At 39.1% G+C, this 20,906-nt stretch overlaps 3 protein-coding genes across 5 annotated transcripts in view; all 3 read left to right on the top strand.

Moving 5' to 3' along the window:
* The first annotated feature begins 582 nt into the window (after window positions 1-582).
* On the top strand, window positions 583-3,362 carry LOC108104800 (putative uncharacterized protein DDB_G0282129). The gene has a single exon (XM_017211073.2). The coding sequence runs from the start codon at window positions 2,389-2,391 to the stop codon at window positions 2,734-2,736; it is 348 nt and encodes a 115-aa protein (XP_017066562.1). The 5' UTR covers window positions 583-2,388; the 3' UTR covers window positions 2,737-3,362.
* Window positions 3,314-20,906, top strand: part of LOC108104799 (probable nuclear hormone receptor HR3) — a 28,439-nt gene continuing 10,846 nt past the window's right edge. The window contains exon 1 of one of the 3 annotated variants that reach the window (XM_017211071.2): window positions 3,314-4,656. In XM_017211071.2, coding sequence (XP_017066560.1) covers window positions 3,900-4,656 — 757 coding nt within the window. In that variant the 5' untranslated portion in view covers window positions 3,314-3,899. Of the gene's footprint in view, window positions 4,657-14,022; window positions 14,373-20,906 lie in introns of those variants that run through there. The other 2 variants (XM_017211070.2, XM_017211072.2) reach the window with 2 other exon arrangements.
* On the top strand, window positions 12,911-13,925 carry LOC121530571 (GATA zinc finger domain-containing protein 15). Its single transcript, XM_041819920.1, has one exon. It carries the CDS (start codon window positions 13,009-13,011, stop codon window positions 13,375-13,377), a length of 369 nt encoding a protein of 122 aa, XP_041675854.1. The 5' UTR covers window positions 12,911-13,008; the 3' UTR covers window positions 13,378-13,925.

Here is a 20,906-nt window from a genome sequence, read left to right as displayed (position 1 = left end):
TACGAAGGTCTTTGAATCTCAAAAGTTAAGTTAAGTTTGCAACGTTAGAAAACCAAGTTTCACCGTCAATCAAAATAGTTCTGGTGATATTACGCCTCAGAGATTAGCCTTGCCTGGCTAAAACCCACTAATGGAATCATTAAGCTAGCTAACTAAAAACTAAAACAAAGGCAAAAAAAAAAAAGAATAAAAAAACCTAATTGATTATAAAAGGCAACGGCTTTCAATAGCCGCAAATAAATGGATGGGATATGCAGTCAAGCTGCAAGACATGCAATGCTGCTGGATTTCCGATTCTAGCCAAAAGATTTTACCACATCTTCAAGGCAGCAATGGCAGCAGAACAACAGTAATGGCCGGGCCAACTGTTGCCTCATCGACAGTGGGGCTGCAATAAACCAGTTGGAAGTCGCAGCTAATCTTGCAACACAGTTGCGCAACAAAGAATCCGAGCCAACGGTACTAACGTGTTTCTGCCGCTGCTGCTGCTGGTTCTGCTGCTGCCATTGTGGTTCAGTTCAGTTCGGTTTGGTTTGGTTCTTTTTCTGTTTTCTGTTCTGTTCTTTTATTTTCTTTTATTTTCTTTTCTTGGCAAGACAAGCTCTCTGAGCCAGTTGCGTGTAACAGGTTTTTCCTCTTGAATAACTGGGACTTTCTTACGGGACTTTTTTCGGAGAGTTTCTGCACAGAAAACAGGTTAGAATCGGCACAGACTTGCAATAGATGAGGCAACAGCAAATATATCGCCACAAGAAGTTTACAACGGTGAGGCACACATTTTCCACGTTCACGTTAGAACCAACGGTGTTTCTTTTTTTTTTTTTTTTTTGCTTCTTTTAGCCAAGTTTAGCTGCAAGTTGCTGGCAGAACCACTAACCAGTTAGCTCTTTCTTGATTGTTGTTGCGCAAGCAGCAGCGGCTGTGGCAGTGGCAGCTGAAAAGCAGCGCAAAATAAATCTAACATGATTTAAGCAACGGAAAAACATGAAATATTAATGCCGATGGTTGACTCTTGGCTCCCAATTCGAATCCATAGTAACGGTGGTCGCTTGGTCTTGCCTTCATATCGGCCCCTCCTCTCTATATATACTTCTATATATCTCTTGGCCCTAGACTCTTAACTAATGATGGTTCAAATACGATCTGTTAGGCTGGAGCCCAGTTAGGCGATTAGTCCAAATTTGCTCTGACTATTGGGCAATGAACGAGTTGTTCTCCCTTTTTTTAGGCAGTCACTTGGGGGTCATTGTGGTCATAGCTGTTCTTGGTTTTGTTTTTACTGGATTTCTGTTGCCTTTTTTTGGCTGCAGGGGACTTTAATTACCGAAATTAGAAACTGGAACTGGAAGATTCTATTGAACTTTATTTATTGGGCATTTTTAGATAAAGGAAATGACATTTGTTCTAAGGTTCTTACTATCTAAGCTAATGTTTTTCACAATTATTAGATTAATCTGTTCTGAAAGGCAACAAAGTTCAGTTTAAAATTCAGAATGAACTTTAAAAGAAAGTCCCTCAATATTTATTTAAAGTCTTGAGCTAACTTTAAGACTCATTCAAAATCTCCCGCCCTTTGGTTTTCCCACCACGAGCATGCAGAAATTTCCCGTGACGCTTTTCCACCACAACGGGGAATTTCCCTAGCCCTCAGCCACACCCTCCGCACTCCCCCGTTCACAAAGCAGACCGTAAGGGTGGAAAAGCTGCGCAACAACGTTCGCCTGTGCTCGTTTTCCTTCGTGTTGTGTCTTCCAGTTTTTCCTGGCTATGCACTTGGCATTATGCCTACTAACCCTATTTTCGCAGCAGTTCGCAGCGAGTCCCATTTTTCAACTTGCATGCGGATACACACACTCACACACACACACATACATCTGGATTTTCCCAGAAAACTAAGGCGCAACCCCCACGAAACGGAAAGTTTGTGCAGCGGCAGAACGAACTGTGTGTTTGTGGCACTCGAATTTGGGACACATTCCTGTAAAGGACGCAGCTCCGGTCAGCTGCTACTCAAAATCGTAAAAAAAAGGAGTCACACATAAAAAACGCGCGCGGTGCATTTAGCTTTTGGCTTCTGAAAGTGAAACAACAAAAAATAAAAAACAGTGTTAAATAACCAACAGCTCACGCTAGTGAAATAAACTAAATAGTGTAGAAAATAATTGAAAAACTTAAGGGTTAAAAATCTTGGCTTAAAGGAAAAGGGAAAGCTGGAAGATTTCTGCCAACATATTTGCCAAATATTGATCTGCAAGTGTGCCGCTGAAAAATCGATTATTAAAGCCACTTTCCACACACAACCAGCTGGTGGTTGTTGTTGCCGAGGATGAAGGTGGTGATTGCCGATGTGGTGGTGATGGTGGTGGTTGCATAGGGTTGCGTGCCGCAATGTGGGAAATCAACAGCAACATTGCTGCCACATCCACATCCAGATCCAGAGGCACACTTCCAACTGTTTTGACGTGGTCGAGTTCCAATGGCGCTGGTACAACCGAATGCTGCAGCGCAGCCTTGCAGCCATCCAGCGGCGACGCGTTGCATGTGCAGCACCAGCAGCAGCAACAGCAACAGCAACAGCAGGAACATCAACAGCAGCAACAGCAGCAGCAGCAACAGCAGCAACAACAGCAGCAGCAGGATACGAAAACGAGGATGACAACGACCACAGGCAAACGAGGAGGACACAGATACAGAAACAGGCACAGTCATCAAAACACAGCAACAATTGCTGCATAATCTATAATAAAAATAAACTAAATTAAACAAAAAACCCTTAAAGAAAGACTAAGTAATCACAAACAACTAGAAACGCAAAAGCATTAAACTGAAACGGAAACTCAAACTCAAACTCAAACTCTAGGCATCGCACAAAGTTACGTTAAGTATACGACGCGTATTTCCAGCTGCAAAACGAACCAAAAACGAACCGAACGAAACGAAACGCACAGGTGCATCTGTAGACCCCACTACGCCCCTGAAAAAAATCCCCCTTTCCCCTTACCCCCTCTTCATTCAAATCTCACCTCCTCACTGGGGTATCTACACCAATTGACAAGCAATCGGAGGCAATGCAACAAAATGAATGAACTTGTTTAGTCAACAATTTTTTAAGTGCACTTTCGTAAGGCTGATTTTGAATTTATTTCGATGTTGTGCTTCTACACCTCAAAAAAGTATAAATAAAAGTTTAAAAACAAAAATCAAATAAAAAACAAAGAAGAAAATACAAGCAATGAACCAAGTGAAAGTGTGAGTGTTTTAGTGTTTTAAGAGCAGAAAAGCGGAAAAGCTTTTGGATATTTGAGAGTCTTTGTGAAGAAACGGCCGCCACAACGGATAGGCCCAGAGATCTCCTGCTGATACAGCAGGCCAAGCCCGCCGGCGGCAACAAATCCTCGAGCGGCGGACCAACGTACATCGGTACCGATGCCGCAACGGCAGCGGCGGTTGCCAATCTGCGCAGCAAGGTGCCCTCCATCTCGATAATCCCGCTGCCCGTCTCCACCACCATTGTGGTGCGAAGTGGTGGCGCTGCTTCTGGAACTGCCACTGGTGGTAATGGCAATGGTGGTGGTAGTGGTGCACCTTCAGCCTTGCCCCAGTTGATCCAATCGGGAAGGAGTGTGTCCGTTTCCACCAAGTCAACGGGTACTTCGCCACCTTTAGCCTTCATTTCGGAAGGTTCTGGATTATCAACTACATCGGGTGCCCCCGCCTTGGCTCCATTGCCACGCCCTCAGCAACAGCATCAATACCAGCAGACCGACAAATGCACCGTCCTCAAACTGGACGTACTGAAGCCGCAGACCGGCGTGGCAACAAATTCCAGCTCTAGTACCTACCTGCAAATCGAACAGCAACTCAGCGAACTGGAGGCCGCCGACGAGGAGGAGGAGAACATGGCCAGTTTGTTGGGCAGTGCGCCGCCCGCTCAAATCCTGGCCAATCAGCCAATTATCGTCAAGATTGAGCCAACGCAATCTTTTCATCTGGTGGATGAAGGTGATACCAGGGTGTTGAGTTTACCCCTCAGTGATGCGGATAAGCTGGGTGCCAGTTGGATAGATCTGAAGGATATAGCTGGCCTACAGGCGGGCGGAGGAGCCACCTTGCTGGACGTTTGCTTTGAGCAGGCCAACGAGGAGGGCACTATCATAGGCACTGTGCAATCGGACATGGACACCGATCTGGAGGCTGAACTGGAGGCGAAGGGTGAGCTAGAGGATGAGACTGAACCAGAGCCACCGGCACCCAAAAGATTGGCCACCAGTAGGACCTTACAATCGCGGCCACAACAGCAGCAGCAGCAACAGCAGCAGCAGCAGGTTAAATTCCTATCGGATCCTCCGGCCTTGGCACGTTCCAGCAGCTTCAGCAGTCTCAGTAGCTTCAGTAGCATCAGCAATATCAGCTCCGTTTGCAAAAACATGGCCAGCAATACCAGCAACACCAGTCAAGACAGCAACCTGAAGCGATCCAAGGAGCGAACGCCACCGCCAATGCCACCGTTAACGGCACAGAAACCCGCTGCAACATCAACAGCCACATCAGCAACATCGGCGACATCGGCAGCCTCTGGAAATGCAACAGCAACATTGTCTAGGGACAACAGCAGAGAGCACAGCAACAGCAGCAGCAGCAATGGAGCCATGACAGGTAATTCCATTGGAAATATATTAAAAATATATTCAAATAGTTAATGCTTTTTTAAACACAAAATCTTAAGTTAATTTGAAACCTTAACCAAAACATAAATCATCAGCCATTAGAGAGGCTTTAAGATTGATATTTTTACCCCATCTAACATTGATGTTTCTTGAAATTGAACATAAAACAAACATCAATGTTTTTCCATCATCAGTCTTGAGTGATTGTGGCTAATATTTGAAAGATCTTAAGTCAAGGATTCCTCGAATGATGAGTTCACACTCCATAAAACTCAGCAAGAATTCCACTTGTTGCAAATGCAAAAGAACAACAGTCGGCTAACCACAGTGAGCACTCACCCAGAGCGACCACTGACGATCAGCGATGGTTCAGATAATCGCACATATATCCCCGCTATAACCGCTCCCCTTAAGAATCCAAGCTATGCAAATGAACGCTCGCTCATTGCGCAAGCATCCCAGGCAGCGGCAATTAACAGGCTGACACATCAGCAACACATCAACGACAGCGGCAACACCAAGACAACAGCAACTGCAACAACAGGTGTACTGGGTAAAGTGTATAGTGTACACACCCCATGCTAAAAAGAATTTCAATTTACAAGCCTCGATTTATTGGCTATTCACCTTTGTGTGGCTGCAGCAGTAACAACAACACAGCAGTAACACCAACAGCAGCAACAGCAACACCAAACAGCTACGGGCATGTGTCCCACTTTCCATAGTCAACAAACAGCAGCAGCAACAAAAACATGTTTTGACATACTAAATAAGCCGCTGCTAGCCTGACTAGCTTTTGGCCAAGTCTAGATGGTGTTCTTTATCATTAGGTTCTGTTAGCTGACTTTTTTTCTTCTTCTTTTTTTTGCTATTCTCCCTGCCTCGGCATATTCGCTTTACTGCTGTTGCGGCACAGCAGCGGCAGCACCAAGAACTCAACCAACAACACCAACACCGTTCTTCTGCTTGGCTCCTCATATTTTTACCGTAGCACGAACCTTAGCGGTAAAAACGTCAACTACAAACTATACAGTTAACTGAATGAAGTCTCCAACGGAGCAAGCGGGACAGACTGAGAGCGAAACTCAAGCCTAAGAGTAACTGGCTAGAACAGAATTAACTTTTATACACTGAAAGAAAAAGGTGAAAATGAATATATTATATATATGCCTATATTTTGGTTTTTACGTTTAAACTTTCAGTGTATTGTTAAGAGATCTCCCTGGAACACCATTAAGAAGCAGATCTTAAGATTCCAAAATATTACATTAAATTCAAAAGTAAACCTTAACTTTTCACAGTGCATTTAGTCAACCAAAGAACGGTATAAGGGCTAAGGGGGGCGTGTAAGCTGAAAAATTGATTTGGCAGCGCCTCGGGCCAGCGAGTTGATTCTGCTCCCTCGACTCGGTTCACTTGATGACTACAAATGAGTGTCAGGCACTGACACGACTTCTCATGCAGAAGCCCCACAGTTTCGGCCAAGATTGATCTATATTTTATAGTTTCTGTTGATATCTTTGCGCTGTGGGCCAACAGTATATCCACATGAGCATGGCTCATTAGCAGGCTAAGGGGCGGTGGCCGAAAATGTCGGATTTTCTGGTCTCATGATTGATGATCAACGGCGATGAATCGTTACCTAATTGCTGTACCCACTAGAACAAGAACGGGATTGCAAAGAACAGATCATTCGATTTGTTTTCTGATTTTATGCTTTCACAATTACAGAAGCTAAATGATGGATCAATAGGATTGAGATAAATTCCTTTACGATTAACCAACTTTTAAGATTCATTTTGTATCTATAAATCTGGTAAAGATAGAGATACATTGGCTTTTTCTCCTTTTTAATTTTATAAATAAGATACTAAATATTTTTGCGTTAAAGTTATGATTAATTATCTTCCTTGAAATTTCGAGGGAATTTTAAAATTATGGATTGGTAATGTACCAAGACGTCACGTGAAATTTTCAAATCGTTTTGAAAAAAAACTCGTTTATGGCGGTTTAACAGACTATCTATATATATTCACAAGCGGATTTGACAATGATTAGCCCACATAATGGTAGTTGGCAAAAAAAATGTAAAACTGAAAAAAAACATAAAGGTTTTCTTCATCGAAAACCTTTCTGCAGATGAGACGACCCTGAACGTGGTCGATGGACTTTGCAAGTCCGCCAGTTGTTGTCGCCGTCGGATCGAAGATGTCGCAATCGGTTTTGGGGATTACGAGATATATATCTTCGCCATTTGGGACTCACACTATCACTTTTTGGCGGCTGGTTTATTGTTGTAATTTCCCATATGAATCGGATCGCAGTCAGGTTCATTATAATTTGGTTGGACAACGCTTTGCATTTCATGCATGAATCTTGGGCTTATTGGCTGGTGGATCGTCTGGACCTGGTTCCGTGGCTATTAGCCAGGTCAGCGCCGCATGGGATTTCGTCTCCAATCGAGCGTGGCGAAGTTTCATTATCATATTTTCGATTTTGCCAAACTTCATAGGTATTTCGTAACCATCTCATCTCTTTCTCATCTATGCAAAAACCAAATTATGCTCCGCAGTCATGTTTTTTTTTTTCTCAACATTTTGTATTTGCAAAGATGCAAAGTTAATGACTCTAGTATCGACGTCGTCAACGAAGATACATAAATTAACGTTAAACGAAATATTAATTTATAACTTAAGCGAAGTTTGTTTCTCCTGTTTTTTTTGCGTTTTCAACATTTTACATGGAAACTTACTTTTTTATTTTGAGTTATTTTTTGTGGGTTTGCTTTTCATTTTGGCAAACTTCGAAAGCAAATTGCCAAATGGTTTAAACTAATTTTAACATTTTTAATTGGCCAGCAAACTCCGTGTGCAGTTCACCTTGACTGTTCGGTGATTTTTTTTTGATTTTTTGCATTTTTTGCACACGTAATGGCTTGAATATTTATAAAATCTATAAAATATATTCATAAAAATTTATATCTTTCGGATTCAACCCAGTTTATTGGTTGAATTATTTAAGAACCCCGGATCTTATAAAACACTAATAACGTTATAATAAACAAATCTCTTTATTAATACTTAATATGTTTGATCTTACAAAAACTGTTTTAATTCCAATTTAAGAATTTCTTTACATCATAAATTTTTGATTTCATTTATTATTTATTTTATTAATATTTATGAAAAAACGTTTTGTGATATTGTCATGTTCTCTACCATTAAATGCCACAATATGTTGCCTACCTCATGGCGCACTTTATTATTAAGAAAAATTTATCTTATTTGCGAGGATTATAGAGTAATAGAGTACATCACACTTAAAAAATTTGTTAGTATGATTCGTATATTATTTATTCCATTTAATCAAACTGTCATATGTTCCCCAAATTAAATCTAGAAAACTTATAATCACCACCATTTAAGAACCCAACAGCCAAAAGCCAATTCAATCATTAAAATCGTGTTGACAGGACTCGAGCGGTATAATTTAGGGCCAATTTCCACTTCCGGGCCGAATAAGGCATTTGAAACAATTGGCCAAGTCGCCCGTTGAAAAGTAAGAAGTGCAATTAAATTGTTGGCAACACTGCAGTGCACACATTTTGGCCTAAAAAGCAATTGACCTGCTAATTGAAGGAAGCGCCAAAAAGCTCCCGTTCTCTCTTCTCCAGCCAAAGAGAAACTATAAAGAGCGAGTCACCCTCGAGAGAGTGAGCCCCCGCGATAACAGCTGATTATGGGCTCTTTTGCTGGCAAGCGGTTGCCATAGCGAAGGAACGGCACAAAGCGGACGAGGTAAAAGTGGGTGGGGTGACGGACGTGGGAAGGGGAGCAGGGGCCGTTGGGGCAGCGAACTGAAGAAGTCATCGGCACAGAGACACATATACCCACTTCTCTCTCTTGAGCGTTTGCTCTCTCTGGCTCTCTGGGTTTCTCTCTTTTGTGGAGCCCTCTGCTGGCGCATTGCGGTGCTGCTGCCGCGCTGCCAACGTCGCTGCTGCCGCACGACGACAACGAACAGTCGATAACATTTTGCGGCACTCTTCAGCTACACTCCGTATTGAGCGTTTCGCGGCGGCGGGTTACGATGCGTGGCGCGTTGTATCTTTATTATTAATTATTTGTTGTTGTTGTTTATACTCTGTACCGTTTTCATTTCCCAACGCTCGTGTGTGCGTTCGTCCGTGCGTCGTGCGTGTGTATGTGTGTGTGTGCATTTGCCTATGCGTTTTGCCCCCCAAAAATCCCCCTCAACAAAACGCCTCACCACCCCCCATCACTCTGCTCCGAAAATATATAAAATAAAAAAAATTTACTACAAAAATCCCAAAAAGGCAAAACTATGAAACGCGAGTGTGTGACAGTGTAATGGAAAATTATTAATACAACAAGTAAAGATATAGCCTTGCAACATGCGGCGGCAGATGAAGTTTGTTCGGTTTCAGATCAAAACAAAATCATAGGATACGCCTATATATATCGCTATATACAGTACCAGTCAATCAATCAATATCGTGTGCATTCAAATTCCACATCGTGCCTAAAAACTGCAACTGCAATTGCGCGCCCTCTTTCTCCGCAAATATAAAAAAAATATTACAAAATAGCAAACGGAAACGGAAGTGCCAGTGACGTAATACTCCCTACAACAATAACAACAACAACAACAAACCCAGGAGAATCCCTCCCACAACCTCCCTTTCAAGATTGTGCAACAAAAACAAAGCCAATTTCCGTGTATGTGTACGATCAATATGTGCCCAAATGTGTGTGTGTGTGTGTGTTAGCCACAAGGATATAATTAAAATATTATTAAAAAGAAAATGAAAAGCCATCAGGAAAATCCCTCATCGCAACACGGCGAAATCAGCCCGCAAATTGGATAATTTATTGGAATAATCTATTTTGCCACTAATTGGATAGCTAAACCGCCAGTTTTCGGATATATCACACGATCGGGAATTTAATGATTGGGAAACAGAAATTTATGACATCGTTTAGGCTCGTTTGTTTTTATACACAAAATTTGTTTCTACTTTCTGTTTCGGGGTGTTTATTAAGTACACGTGTCTAATATTTGAATAACTAAATGCAAATTGATCAAACTTAATTGAACAGTTTGAAATTTTCTAGGCTTTTGGTTTGGATAGTTAACCTAGGAAAGCTAGATTTTGTAATATGAGATATTAAGACAGTTCTTTTTTATTTTTAAAATGGGAATCTTATAGTTCATTTACCTCGATTTATCTAAGAATGAGTACTATGTTGTATTAGGGAATTTATTGGTCGTCTTTTCACTTTTTGAAACATTTTTCTATATAAAATGAACAACTTTTTGAGACTAACAAACTTTTTCTTCAAAGATCTTTTTGAGATTCCATTCTTTTTAATCCGAAATAAGTAGACAAGGAACTTAAGATAAATGTTCTCTAGCTTCAATCTCTCTTCTTTTGATAAATGTTTTTTCTTTAATATTTCCAAAACATTTTAATGATATATTCTTATATATTCTTAAACTTAAAGTAATATTTTAATCCTATGATTCACTGAAGGGAAAACTGATGATGATAATTAGTATATTTAGCCAACAATGACTCCTTCCTTTGACCAAATAGCTTGCACATACCATATGGAAAATACAGTTCCCCCAATTAACAACCCCTTTTTGGAGCAACTATGGACCAAACTGTCAGTTGAAAGCTTTTCGCAATTTTTCATAGGGTTCCCAGTATTAGTTAGCTTCTGAGTCCATTGTCTTTGGCGTTCTTCACCATCCTCCATAAAGAGAGATCTTAGGAACCCGAATCTCTAAGTACAAAGCATGAGATGAGATGAGATGCTTTGCTTGCAATGCCCTTTTCTTGTCCACACACATACAATTTTCTGGCCCCTTTTGTTACCGCTGCAGTTTCCCTACTGTCTGTGTCCATTGTGGCAACTTATGATTATCAACAATTGTTATTGTTGTCGTTAGAAGCAGTTTAGAGGCGGCAGTACGAGTACTTGCACCGACTTTTCAGTTCAGGCGAGTTCAGAGCAGAGCAAAGTCGGTCGTCGCCAGCACCACCCACTCAGCGCCTCCTTTTCTGTCGCCTCTGCTGCTGATGTTGCTGCTTCTTCTTGTGCTTCTCCTGCCTTTTTAGTCGACTGTTTGCATTACCGTTAGTGGAACAACATTGCTAAGCACACACACACATACACATACGTTAGCGCACTCCATGTGTCGCCCCATAAGTGTGCCACCCCAGCAACAACAACAACTCTGGCTACACGCAGAGAAATCTGCAGTCTTAGAGATGTCCTTTTTGGGATGCTAAGATAAAATGATATAATTGGTGTAGTTTCTTTGCTATGAAAACTTTCCTTATTTTGACTATTAAAATAGATTTTTTATTGTTTTTTAATCTCAACAAATAAAGGTGATTGGTTCTTTAACCTTTATGAGATTTAAAGATCTTAAAGATAGGTATTTGATAGAATTGTGAAATTTCAAGAAAGATTATCAAAATGCTGAGCATTTTATTTAACTTTTCTGACCGTGTAGAAGCGGAAAACAGCCTAAGCAGAAGTCCCAGGCGGAAAAGTGGGGGCAGCGGCATGGCCCACCCATAGGTCATTGGTCTTTTTCGTCGGCGTCAACGTACTGCGACGGCAGCAGCAGCAGCAACAGCAATAACAACCCAGCAACAGCAACAGTAAAAGCTGCGCTGCAACTGCGAAGCCAGCAGCGCTGCCTTGTAAACTTTGTCGTCTGCTTTGCTGTCGCTCTGTTGCTGTTGTAACTGTAACCGCCTTCGGCTTCGACCGACCCCCTCTCTCTTCCCTTTTCACCAACGCTGTCGTTCTCTCTTTCTTTCTCTCTCGCTCTGCTTCATCATCGGCTTGACCGGCTCGTTAGCTTTAGTACCGTTAGTAAGTTCGTTGTCGCTGCGAGAGAATTTTTCATTTCCACTGTGCGACTATTCATTTTCATTTTCCTTTCAGCGTTTTTCTTTGCGTTTTGTCTATATGTAAATTTCTCTCTTTCTCTCTCGCTCGCTCTATCTTCATGCGCCTGCTGTCTCTTTCTGTTTCTGAGCTGGCACAATTTCAGTGTTGTTGCTGTCGCTTTGGTGACGTATTTTATATGTCTGCCAGAGGCTTCCGCATGGCCACCCAAAAGCCACCCCCAAACCACCAACAAAGTGATTACAAGCCTTCCCCCACCCACCTCCAAAAACTAGAAAGAAAAGAGAGGGAGAGGGAGAGAGAAAAGTAAAAATGTTTTTATATTCATTGGGTTTGCCGGCTCGTTTGTCGCTCGTTTTTCCTCTGTATGAGTGTGTGTGTGTGTGTTTGAGCTTTGGGTCATAGAACTTTTTTCTATGTTTACCCATACTAACACACATACAGGAACACACCCACTATGCTTGGCGACGAGATTTATGCACTGCATTTCACAGTTTTTCCCCATTAGAAGAGCACTCCCCACCACCTCCAACGCCACCGAAAAACCCCATCGTCTGTCTGGGCACCCTTAAATCCCATTTCTCTATCGATTTTCCATGTCCACGTCCATATAGTCATCAGCAGCCAAGGGGAGTTGCCAACCGAAAAAAAAGGGAGAGCTAGGGGTTATATGTTTTGTGGTTTGGGGTTCGGCACAGTTCCTGAGTTCCTGGAGTTAATATATAGGAATGGAAAGGGTTATTGTGGTTCCGATGTTAAATAATTCTAATAGCACCCTTATCCTAATTGCTCTCGTTCTGATATTATATCATTAGATCCTTCAGCTTCCTTTCTGTAATGCGATGAGGATATATAAAATGGTTTTGTCTTGTTTGGTCTGAGAAAATATGTTACGTAGCACTTCCGGGTTGTAGTTCCTATTTGCTTTCCCCAAAAGAAGGATGTCATCTCTTTCTCTCCAAATTATCTACTGAAGGCTATCAAGTTCTAACTTTTAAACCTTTCCAAAGACTTGACAGATTCGTTTTAACTATAAACTAAAGACAAACCTTAAGACACACACACACACACATTTGGGCACTCATCGATCTATCAATCTTTGATAATCAATCAATCGAAGATCTTGCAATTTTATATAACAAAAATGTATACCCCCACCTTGCAGACATCATTCCCGTGCAATATGCTGAATGCCATGATTTGGCCATGGCTGACAGTGCGTAGCAAAAGTATTTACATAACTGGCCAAACCATTTTGTACATCAAAGTGTTCAGGCTGAGGGCCTGAATCGAAGATATATATATGTATATATATTGAAAGAAGTAAAAAAACAGATGAACGTTTCCAAGGCAGCGACAGTTCGAATCGATGAGAAACAGATTGCGCCTAAATGTCTTCCGGAATTAATTGTCGTGAAATTTTCGTATTTTTGGAAATTTTGATTTGGAATCAAGCAAAACAGAGAAATCGACAAAACAATGAGCATAGCAACAACAACAGCAGCAGCAGCAATAACAATAAAGAAACCAGCAGCAGCAGCAACAGCAACAACAACAGCAACAAGCAACACAATAAAAATCACAGTAACCGTAGAAGCAGCAGCAGCAGCAGCAGCAACAGCAACAGCAACAACACAGTGAAAGTGATAAAGCAGCAGCAGCAACAACAACTGCCCAAAGCAACCCAAAAAAACAAAAACTACAATAGCAATAACAATAGCAGCAACAGCAACAATCTGCACATACTGCAAAAGGGTTAAAGTTTGGTCGTTCGATCTAAAATAGATATTATCAAATCATAGAAAATTGCTTTAAATAAACGATAAAGTTAGATAACTAAACAAGTTAAATACATACGCGAACAAGTGTCTTATTAAAAAATAGTTTAATAAACAAAAATAATTAAGCGGCAGCAACAACATATATAACATCAGATCCAAACAACATCAACAATTTAGTACCTACAGGCCTGACAACGTTAGATCATTATATACATACATATAGATATATAGCAATATACAAAACAAATATATATACATATAAATATATATATATATATATCGATTGGCAAGCCCCCTCACACATCGCCCCCCAGCCCCCCGTCTCACAAACAACAACAAAAACAAAAAAAAAAAAAAACACCCACACACACTGTGATAGTTCTTGATTCACACTGAAAACGCGAAAAGCGCTGAAAATTCATTCATAAAAGCATCTACGGACAAGCATCTAAAAAACACACAAAAAAAAATATTAAACTTAAAGACCAAGTGCAATAAGACGATTGGCTAATACAATTGGAACCGAAGGGCAGCTATATAAAGTATATATATCTATATATTAAATACTGTATACAACGTTTTACATATTTACAAAACAAAACAAAACAAAAAAACCGAAAAGAAACTAAGCGAAATTCGAAATTCATTCAACTGCAAAGAGCAGATTGATTGCGTATACGCCGCGTATGGCCGTCTGTTCGAGTGCCCGTGTTCATCAGCGGTTGCATCAACTGATACCAAGTGTACATAACTATAACTATAACTATTTCACCAATCAACTGCAGCGGCAACAACAGCAAACGTTACAAACGTCACCAAAGCTTCGCATTTCCCATTAATAATTATGTATACGCAACGTATGTTTGACATGTGGAGCAGCGTCACTTCGAAACTGGAAGCACACGCAAACAATCTCGGTCAAAGCAACGTCCAATCGCCAACGGGACAAAACAACTCCAGCGGCTCCATCAAAGGTAAAGCAATCCTCATTTACATCAAAGTTGGTCCTTAATTAAGTTGGAAAATATTCTGTAATGAAAGGGGGAATTGCAACCTTTAGCAAAGGGGTTTTCTAGCTTTGTAAAAATGTAATAAAAAGAAAATATAAGAAATATAATGAGTTTTAAATAGTATTCATTATAAGGAAACTGAGTTTTGAACCTAAAACTAAACTAAAAGTTTACTAAGTTTAAGATTGTAAAAATATTATAGGATGTACGAAAATTAAAGGGTTTATGCTTGAAGATTAAAGGTTCTTATAAGAAGGATCAACTTTTTAAAGCAACAAAGTGCATATACACTATTATGCAACATTATGAACTCTCATTATCGTAAGCCACAGTCTAGACTTTACAAAACACATAAAAGTTAGTTCCGCTTTCATAAATATTATATAAACTATTTGCCTGAGTAAACTCAATACTTTTGAGTCCTTCAGGAAGTCTTTTCATATTATTTCTTAAATATTCCCAAGACAACAAGTGAAGTAAGCGACAAGTGTGAACTTTCAATCCACTAAAAAGTTGCAAGAGAATTGCACAAAAAAACTGCAAGAAAACAAAATAAAGTATAAATTTAATGAAATCCAGTTAAGTTGCTGGTTTTATGTGGCAGAGCGGAGTCAGTCAGTCAGTCAGTCAGGCAGTGAGTAAGTCAGTCAGTTGGTCCCGAAATGAGTTGCTGCTCTTTTTGTATTTTTATATTTTCGTTGTCTTGGCAGTGAAAGTCACTTGGGTTTCTCAACGAACAGCAACAACAGCAACAACAACAACATTATTTAAAGGGAAATCCATGAAATTCGTAAATGAAGAAAGACAGCCAAATGAATATTACGAAACAAACTTGCGTGTGTTTGCATTTGTTTGTGAGCGGTTTGTTGCCTTTTTGCATTGACAATTCAACTAATTTGAAAAAATGGCAATCGAAGAACAGGAAAGAGACGACTGCAAAACCCTTTCTTCGCTGCTGCCAGATACAGATACAATGTTATAAAGATACAAATTGTATATGTAACTCAGGCACCGGCTGGCATCATAAAAAGCGTACAGCAGGAGATCATAATAAAATAAAATGGAAAAAAAAGAAACTTGCGAATTAAAATTCGCGCGCCAGTCATAAAAATATATATGTATAGATATATATGTTATCTATATATATAGGTATATGCCATATTGTAATGCCAACAAAGTTTCAACAAGCCATATAAATATATTGTAGATGTATGAATTACAATTTTCGGTTTGACGGTGTTAGTTAATTAGCTCTTTGCTTTGTATTTCTTTTACAGTTATTGGCTAGATTTGTATTTTTGGCTCTTAACAATTGACTTGATTGTATTTTGGGTAGTTTTTATTTGACGTTAAAAAAGAAACTTTGGTGGGTAACATTTTAAAGGAATATGTAAAGATTGAAAAGGTTTTAAATGAAACATTTATGTCAGGATAATAATCTATAATTTAACAAGTCGATTGCTTAATGCAGAGCCAAAAATGTACAATAAGAGATTATTAAAAAGAAGTTAAGAAAATGATTTAACTAAATGAACTTTCTAGAGCATTAATCACTCCTCCCCAGGACTTAAACTTTAGCAAGCCTAACTAATTTAATTCCTATTTAATTGGAGTGCTTTGACCCCTTAGCAGGTCATCGGGGAATGCAATTAGGGTTTGAGTCGGGGAACAGCGAGGATATTATTTCTAACATAAATCTTAATCGCGGGCAGCAATCTAACCCCGGGTTTTTCGAAGTTGCGTGTAAGTAATTAAGCCAGCTGCATGGGTGGCGAAGAGGGGGGTGCCGTTTCTTGACTTCGGTCACTGTTACTTTTGGCATGCAATTTGCCTTTATGACTTCCGCAAACTCAACTTTTTTATTATTGAAATTTTCACTTTTTCGCTGCTGCTACTGCGTTTTTTTTTTTTGGTTTGCCTTTCTTTCTGGTGAAACAGATAGAAACGTAGGCAAAGTGAAAGAAAGAAAGAAATTTTGCGGCGTAAACAGAAAGCGGCCAAAAACGAAATTTTAAAAAGCGAAAGAGTTGACAACATTGGCCCTTACCAAGGCGAAAGAAAGAGATAGATACAGAGAAGTGGTAAAGTAAAGAAAAAATTAAAGAAAAATATTCAAAAAAGCCAGACCGAAAAAGTTTTGTTAAAGTGAAATGCTGCTGTTGCTTCGGCTGATTGTGTAGTCCGCTCACAAACACACACGCAACAAATAAAACAAAAAGAAATGCACGTGTGTGTGTGTGTGTGTGTGTGGAAAAAAGCGGACCCATGCAGGCCATCCAAGCCCAAACCGGCACCTCCCCCTTTCCCCCCAAAACGCCCCAGCGAGATAGTGCGAACGCCCGTTTAACACTCGAAACAAACGAAAAACCAAAAACTATGAAGCTACAAAATTTCTGACAGCTTGAGAAAGTGTGCGTGCGAGCAGGGGCGTAGAAGGGGATTGATACGGTTGAAATATAAAACAATTTAACCTTATTAAGAAATCTTTATGCTTATTGAATTTTAAAGTAAACAAAATGAAAACCGTAAAAACTTTTAAATTCATTTTTTACAAGATTTTTAATACATTTTTAAATATTGTAAATGATGATACTAAAAAATATATTTCCTGAGTAAATATTTTATTTAAATTAAAACTTGTTTAATATAAAACTCTTATTTTGATCTAATGAGCCCCCTTTAAAAGCCCCCCTGGCTAGCGCCCCTGTGCATGAGTAGTTCCTTTCTGTGTGTCTGTGCGAGAAGCGCCAAAGCACACACATCTACACAGACATACAACATTCACACATCCACAATCATCATCGCCAGCGTCAACATAGTAAAAGTCTAAAATCGAGGAAAAAATTATTTTCGGCGGTCATTCAACTCGCACGCACGCACACTTACGCACTTTTCTGATAGAGCAAATGGGGGAGAGAGAGGCGCTGATTGGGAGAGCGGGAGAGAGTGCGTGAGAGCGAGGCGTTCGTTGACTGTTATGCGGGAGCGTGCGTTGACGTCGGCATCAGCAGCGACGCTGGCAGCGCAGCCCACGCCACGCATATTACAACATCAAAAAACCAACAAAAACAACATAATATAAAATGAAAAAAAAAAAAACACAACAAACAATGGGCAATACTTTCTATGGCTTTTTCCACTTCTCCCCCATTTCTATTTCTCTTTTCAAACAAACTAAAATTATTATTTATGCAGTCAAAGTTTTTGGAGCCATAAAAGCGAATGAGTGAAAAAGAAAGAATAAGAGAGAGAGAGAGAGTGAATGAGAGAGCAAGGGAAATTCTTTGTTTGACAATTATTGCGTGAATTTCCACGATTACGGCTTCTATCGCTCATGTAAATGCCGTATTAATTGCCCATCGTAGAAAAGTCGCCGAACTTTTGACTTCCTTTCTGGGCGGCCGTTAACTTCTTCGATTGAGCACAAACGATAAAAGCTTATAAATAGGATTTTTACTAGCTTAAAGATCAGTTGGTGAGGAGTTAGTATTAAAGATGTGGGAAAAGTGATTGGAAAAATTGTAAAAAATACTTATTTAGCTTAAAAAGTAATAAAATGTATAAAATAGTTAAGAAAAATCTCTATTTTAATTATTATGATAACAAAACTATATAAACAGTGCTAAAAATAGATAAGCTATAAAGAATCCGTTGATAACAGACTGAGAACATTATGTAGATATAGATGTAAAGAGAACCGATAAAAACAAAGATTGTTTACTAAACAATTTTGTATTTAAAATAATCAAAAATCAATTAAATTTTCAGTTACATAATCTTCAAAAATGTTTATAGCGCTAAAACTGTTTTTTTATAAGCCTTGATAAAGAAATATATGATAAAATGAAATTTATATCGCACGCATGTTGATAATAAACACTTTGCGACCCTCATTGTTTAAATAAATAGCAATAAAAGTCTTTATATATCAATATTTCCAATTATTTACAAACCCCTTTTAAGTTAACTTCCCAATCTCTTCAAGATTTCCATCTGGCAAACAAAAGCTACAGGAGCTGCTGGTCATAGAAATTCCTGGCGAAAATTCCCATTTTTTGACAGATGTTTGTAATGAATATGGCGGCACTTAAATACACAAAATTCGACGAGCATGTTCAGGCATCTTAACATTTCGAAAAAAAAGAAAAGAAAAAAAAACCTAAATTTGGCATGGAATTCCCCATCGATTCCCACCCTCTATATATCCATTTAGAATCCGTATGTGGAGCATGCAAATATTTTGAAATATTTTGGTCTGTCTGCTGGAAGCAAATAGAGTAATATGTTCTTTTTCCCTGCTCGTTGTTATTGTTGTTTTCCCCTTGCCAAAAGTTCATTCGCTTATGTCCTAGAAAAAAAAAATGCAGAAACCACATATTTTTATTTACTCTGATAATTTATGGAAACTTACAAGAACAAGAGTGTGGCCAAAGGAAACCAAAACAAGCAAATAGATGACTAAACAGGCGATGAGTTCAACGACCTCTTTGGGGCAACATAATCTCTAGAGATAGTGACAACGAAACACCATAAAGACAAACCAACCCATCGAAATGTCTGGGAATTATCAATCGATTTACTAGAAGATATAGCATATTAAAGTTCGGCTTCTAATCATTTTATCTAAAGACGAATGATTGTTAAATATTTTATTTTTGGACTATGATCAAGGGACAGAGATGTAGCTAACGCTATCACTTTGTCTTTGTCTAGCACTCCTTTAGACTATTGTTGTATATAAGTAAGGCAGAAATACACTTTTTTTTTACATATATATATAAACGAGATAAGCTTAACCACAGAATGTGTGTCATAAGGCCACCGCAACTTCAATGCTATATACCAAAGCTATAGACAAGAAATCAAAATAGAATACTAGACTTGAGTGGCGAATGGTGACTAGAAAGTTCTATAGTTATATTATCGGTGATAGTGGCGTGTAACAAGGATTTGCAAGGACTAGATAAAGATGGAAAGGGTTTTCCCTAACTTCAGGGAAACGATTTACCAATTCTGGAAAAAACTTATTTTGACAAGAAATTGTTAGATATTTATGGAAATTTCTGATTTTATCTAGAAATATTTCCAAATTTTCTTTAAAATAATGTTTCTTATATTTTCTTAGCTGAAAAATCACATTAAATTCAATTCACATTAAATTTCTTGTTATATTTGTTTTTCCCACTTTCATTCTCTCTACAACCATCTCTCAAACTAATTTAATGCTCAGCATTATTAGGTTAATTGCAGTTTTTCGAATGTGACAACATGCACTGTGCATCACGAGAGAATATATAATGAACATCCGTTCAATAAAGTGTGTGGTTTCGGAAAAAAAAGGAAAATCTAATAACCAAAATGACAAACGTTTTCATTATGTTATTCAGTGGTAGAAAAAAATACAACAAATTAAATGATATTATTCTAGTAATTATAAAGCAGACATCAAATGCGATGCATGAGTGGGCCCCAGTCCCCCTCCCCCCCACCTACCTAACGAATGCAACAGCCCCCAGAAAAAACCTCTCCTCCCACCCTCCCCTTAACCATTAACCCACAGCTGCGTATCTTATCTATGCAACTCTTCGCATAGTTTAACGTTTTGTGCGTGAGTTTGTCACGAAAATACATATACGAGGTATATATCTAGGGGTGTACTATATATATATATTCGTGATTACTTGCCAGTGTATGTATATACGTATATATACATATATATATATATAGGCAGCAAATAAAAGATTGCATGTGCCCCACAATGCAGACACAAACAGATTCACAGACATTGCATTTGAGTCGCGTCGCCAAATGAATAGACAAATACATGTATATATATATATATATGCACACGAAACGCATACAATTGCAAAAGCAGCTCCAAGCACACAAACACACACACAGATACAAAGTCTAATACACACACACTTAGACAGAATGCAACGCCAACATTTGTGGAGGCAAAGCGCGCCAACAAAATGCGAAAAACTGGGACAAAGTTGAACAGACGAGCCAAGGACGGATATTAGTGCGACGCGGCGCGAACAGTTGCATGATGAAACGGAAGGGGGCAGGGTGTTGGTTTCGGTTGTAAGGGGGCCAAAAAAGGGGGAGGGAGCGCGGTGAAGTTGGCAGCGAAAAGTGGAAAAACAAAATGAATGTTGTTGCTGGTCCAACAACACAATGCACAGTGGATGTACATTGGGCTAATGGAATATGCAACTTTACTTTGGGGGCGGCCTAATATTTTAGAAAATTTATTAAATATAAATTTAAAATTATGAAAGTTTAGAGAAAGAAGGGTAGATTTTGGCTTAAACAAAAGCTAGTTAAGCTAGTTCTAAAAATTCAATAAAATTTGGAAGTTTTAAAGAAAATATTTAGTAATTTTTAATTCACATTTAACGCTTAATAGCAGAGCCAGTTTTTAGACAACTTAAGCAATCAACTTATAAACAGTAACTATAGTACTTAAGATATATATATATATATTTTAGAGAC

This window comes from Drosophila eugracilis, unplaced genomic scaffold (assembly GCF_018153835.1).
Source record: "Drosophila eugracilis isolate 14026-0451.02 unplaced genomic scaffold, ASM1815383v1 contig_1765, whole genome shotgun sequence".
In the NCBI taxonomy this organism is placed as follows: domain Eukaryota; kingdom Metazoa; phylum Arthropoda; class Insecta; order Diptera; family Drosophilidae; genus Drosophila; species Drosophila eugracilis.
This window is presented reverse-complemented; position numbering and strand designations above follow the sequence as displayed.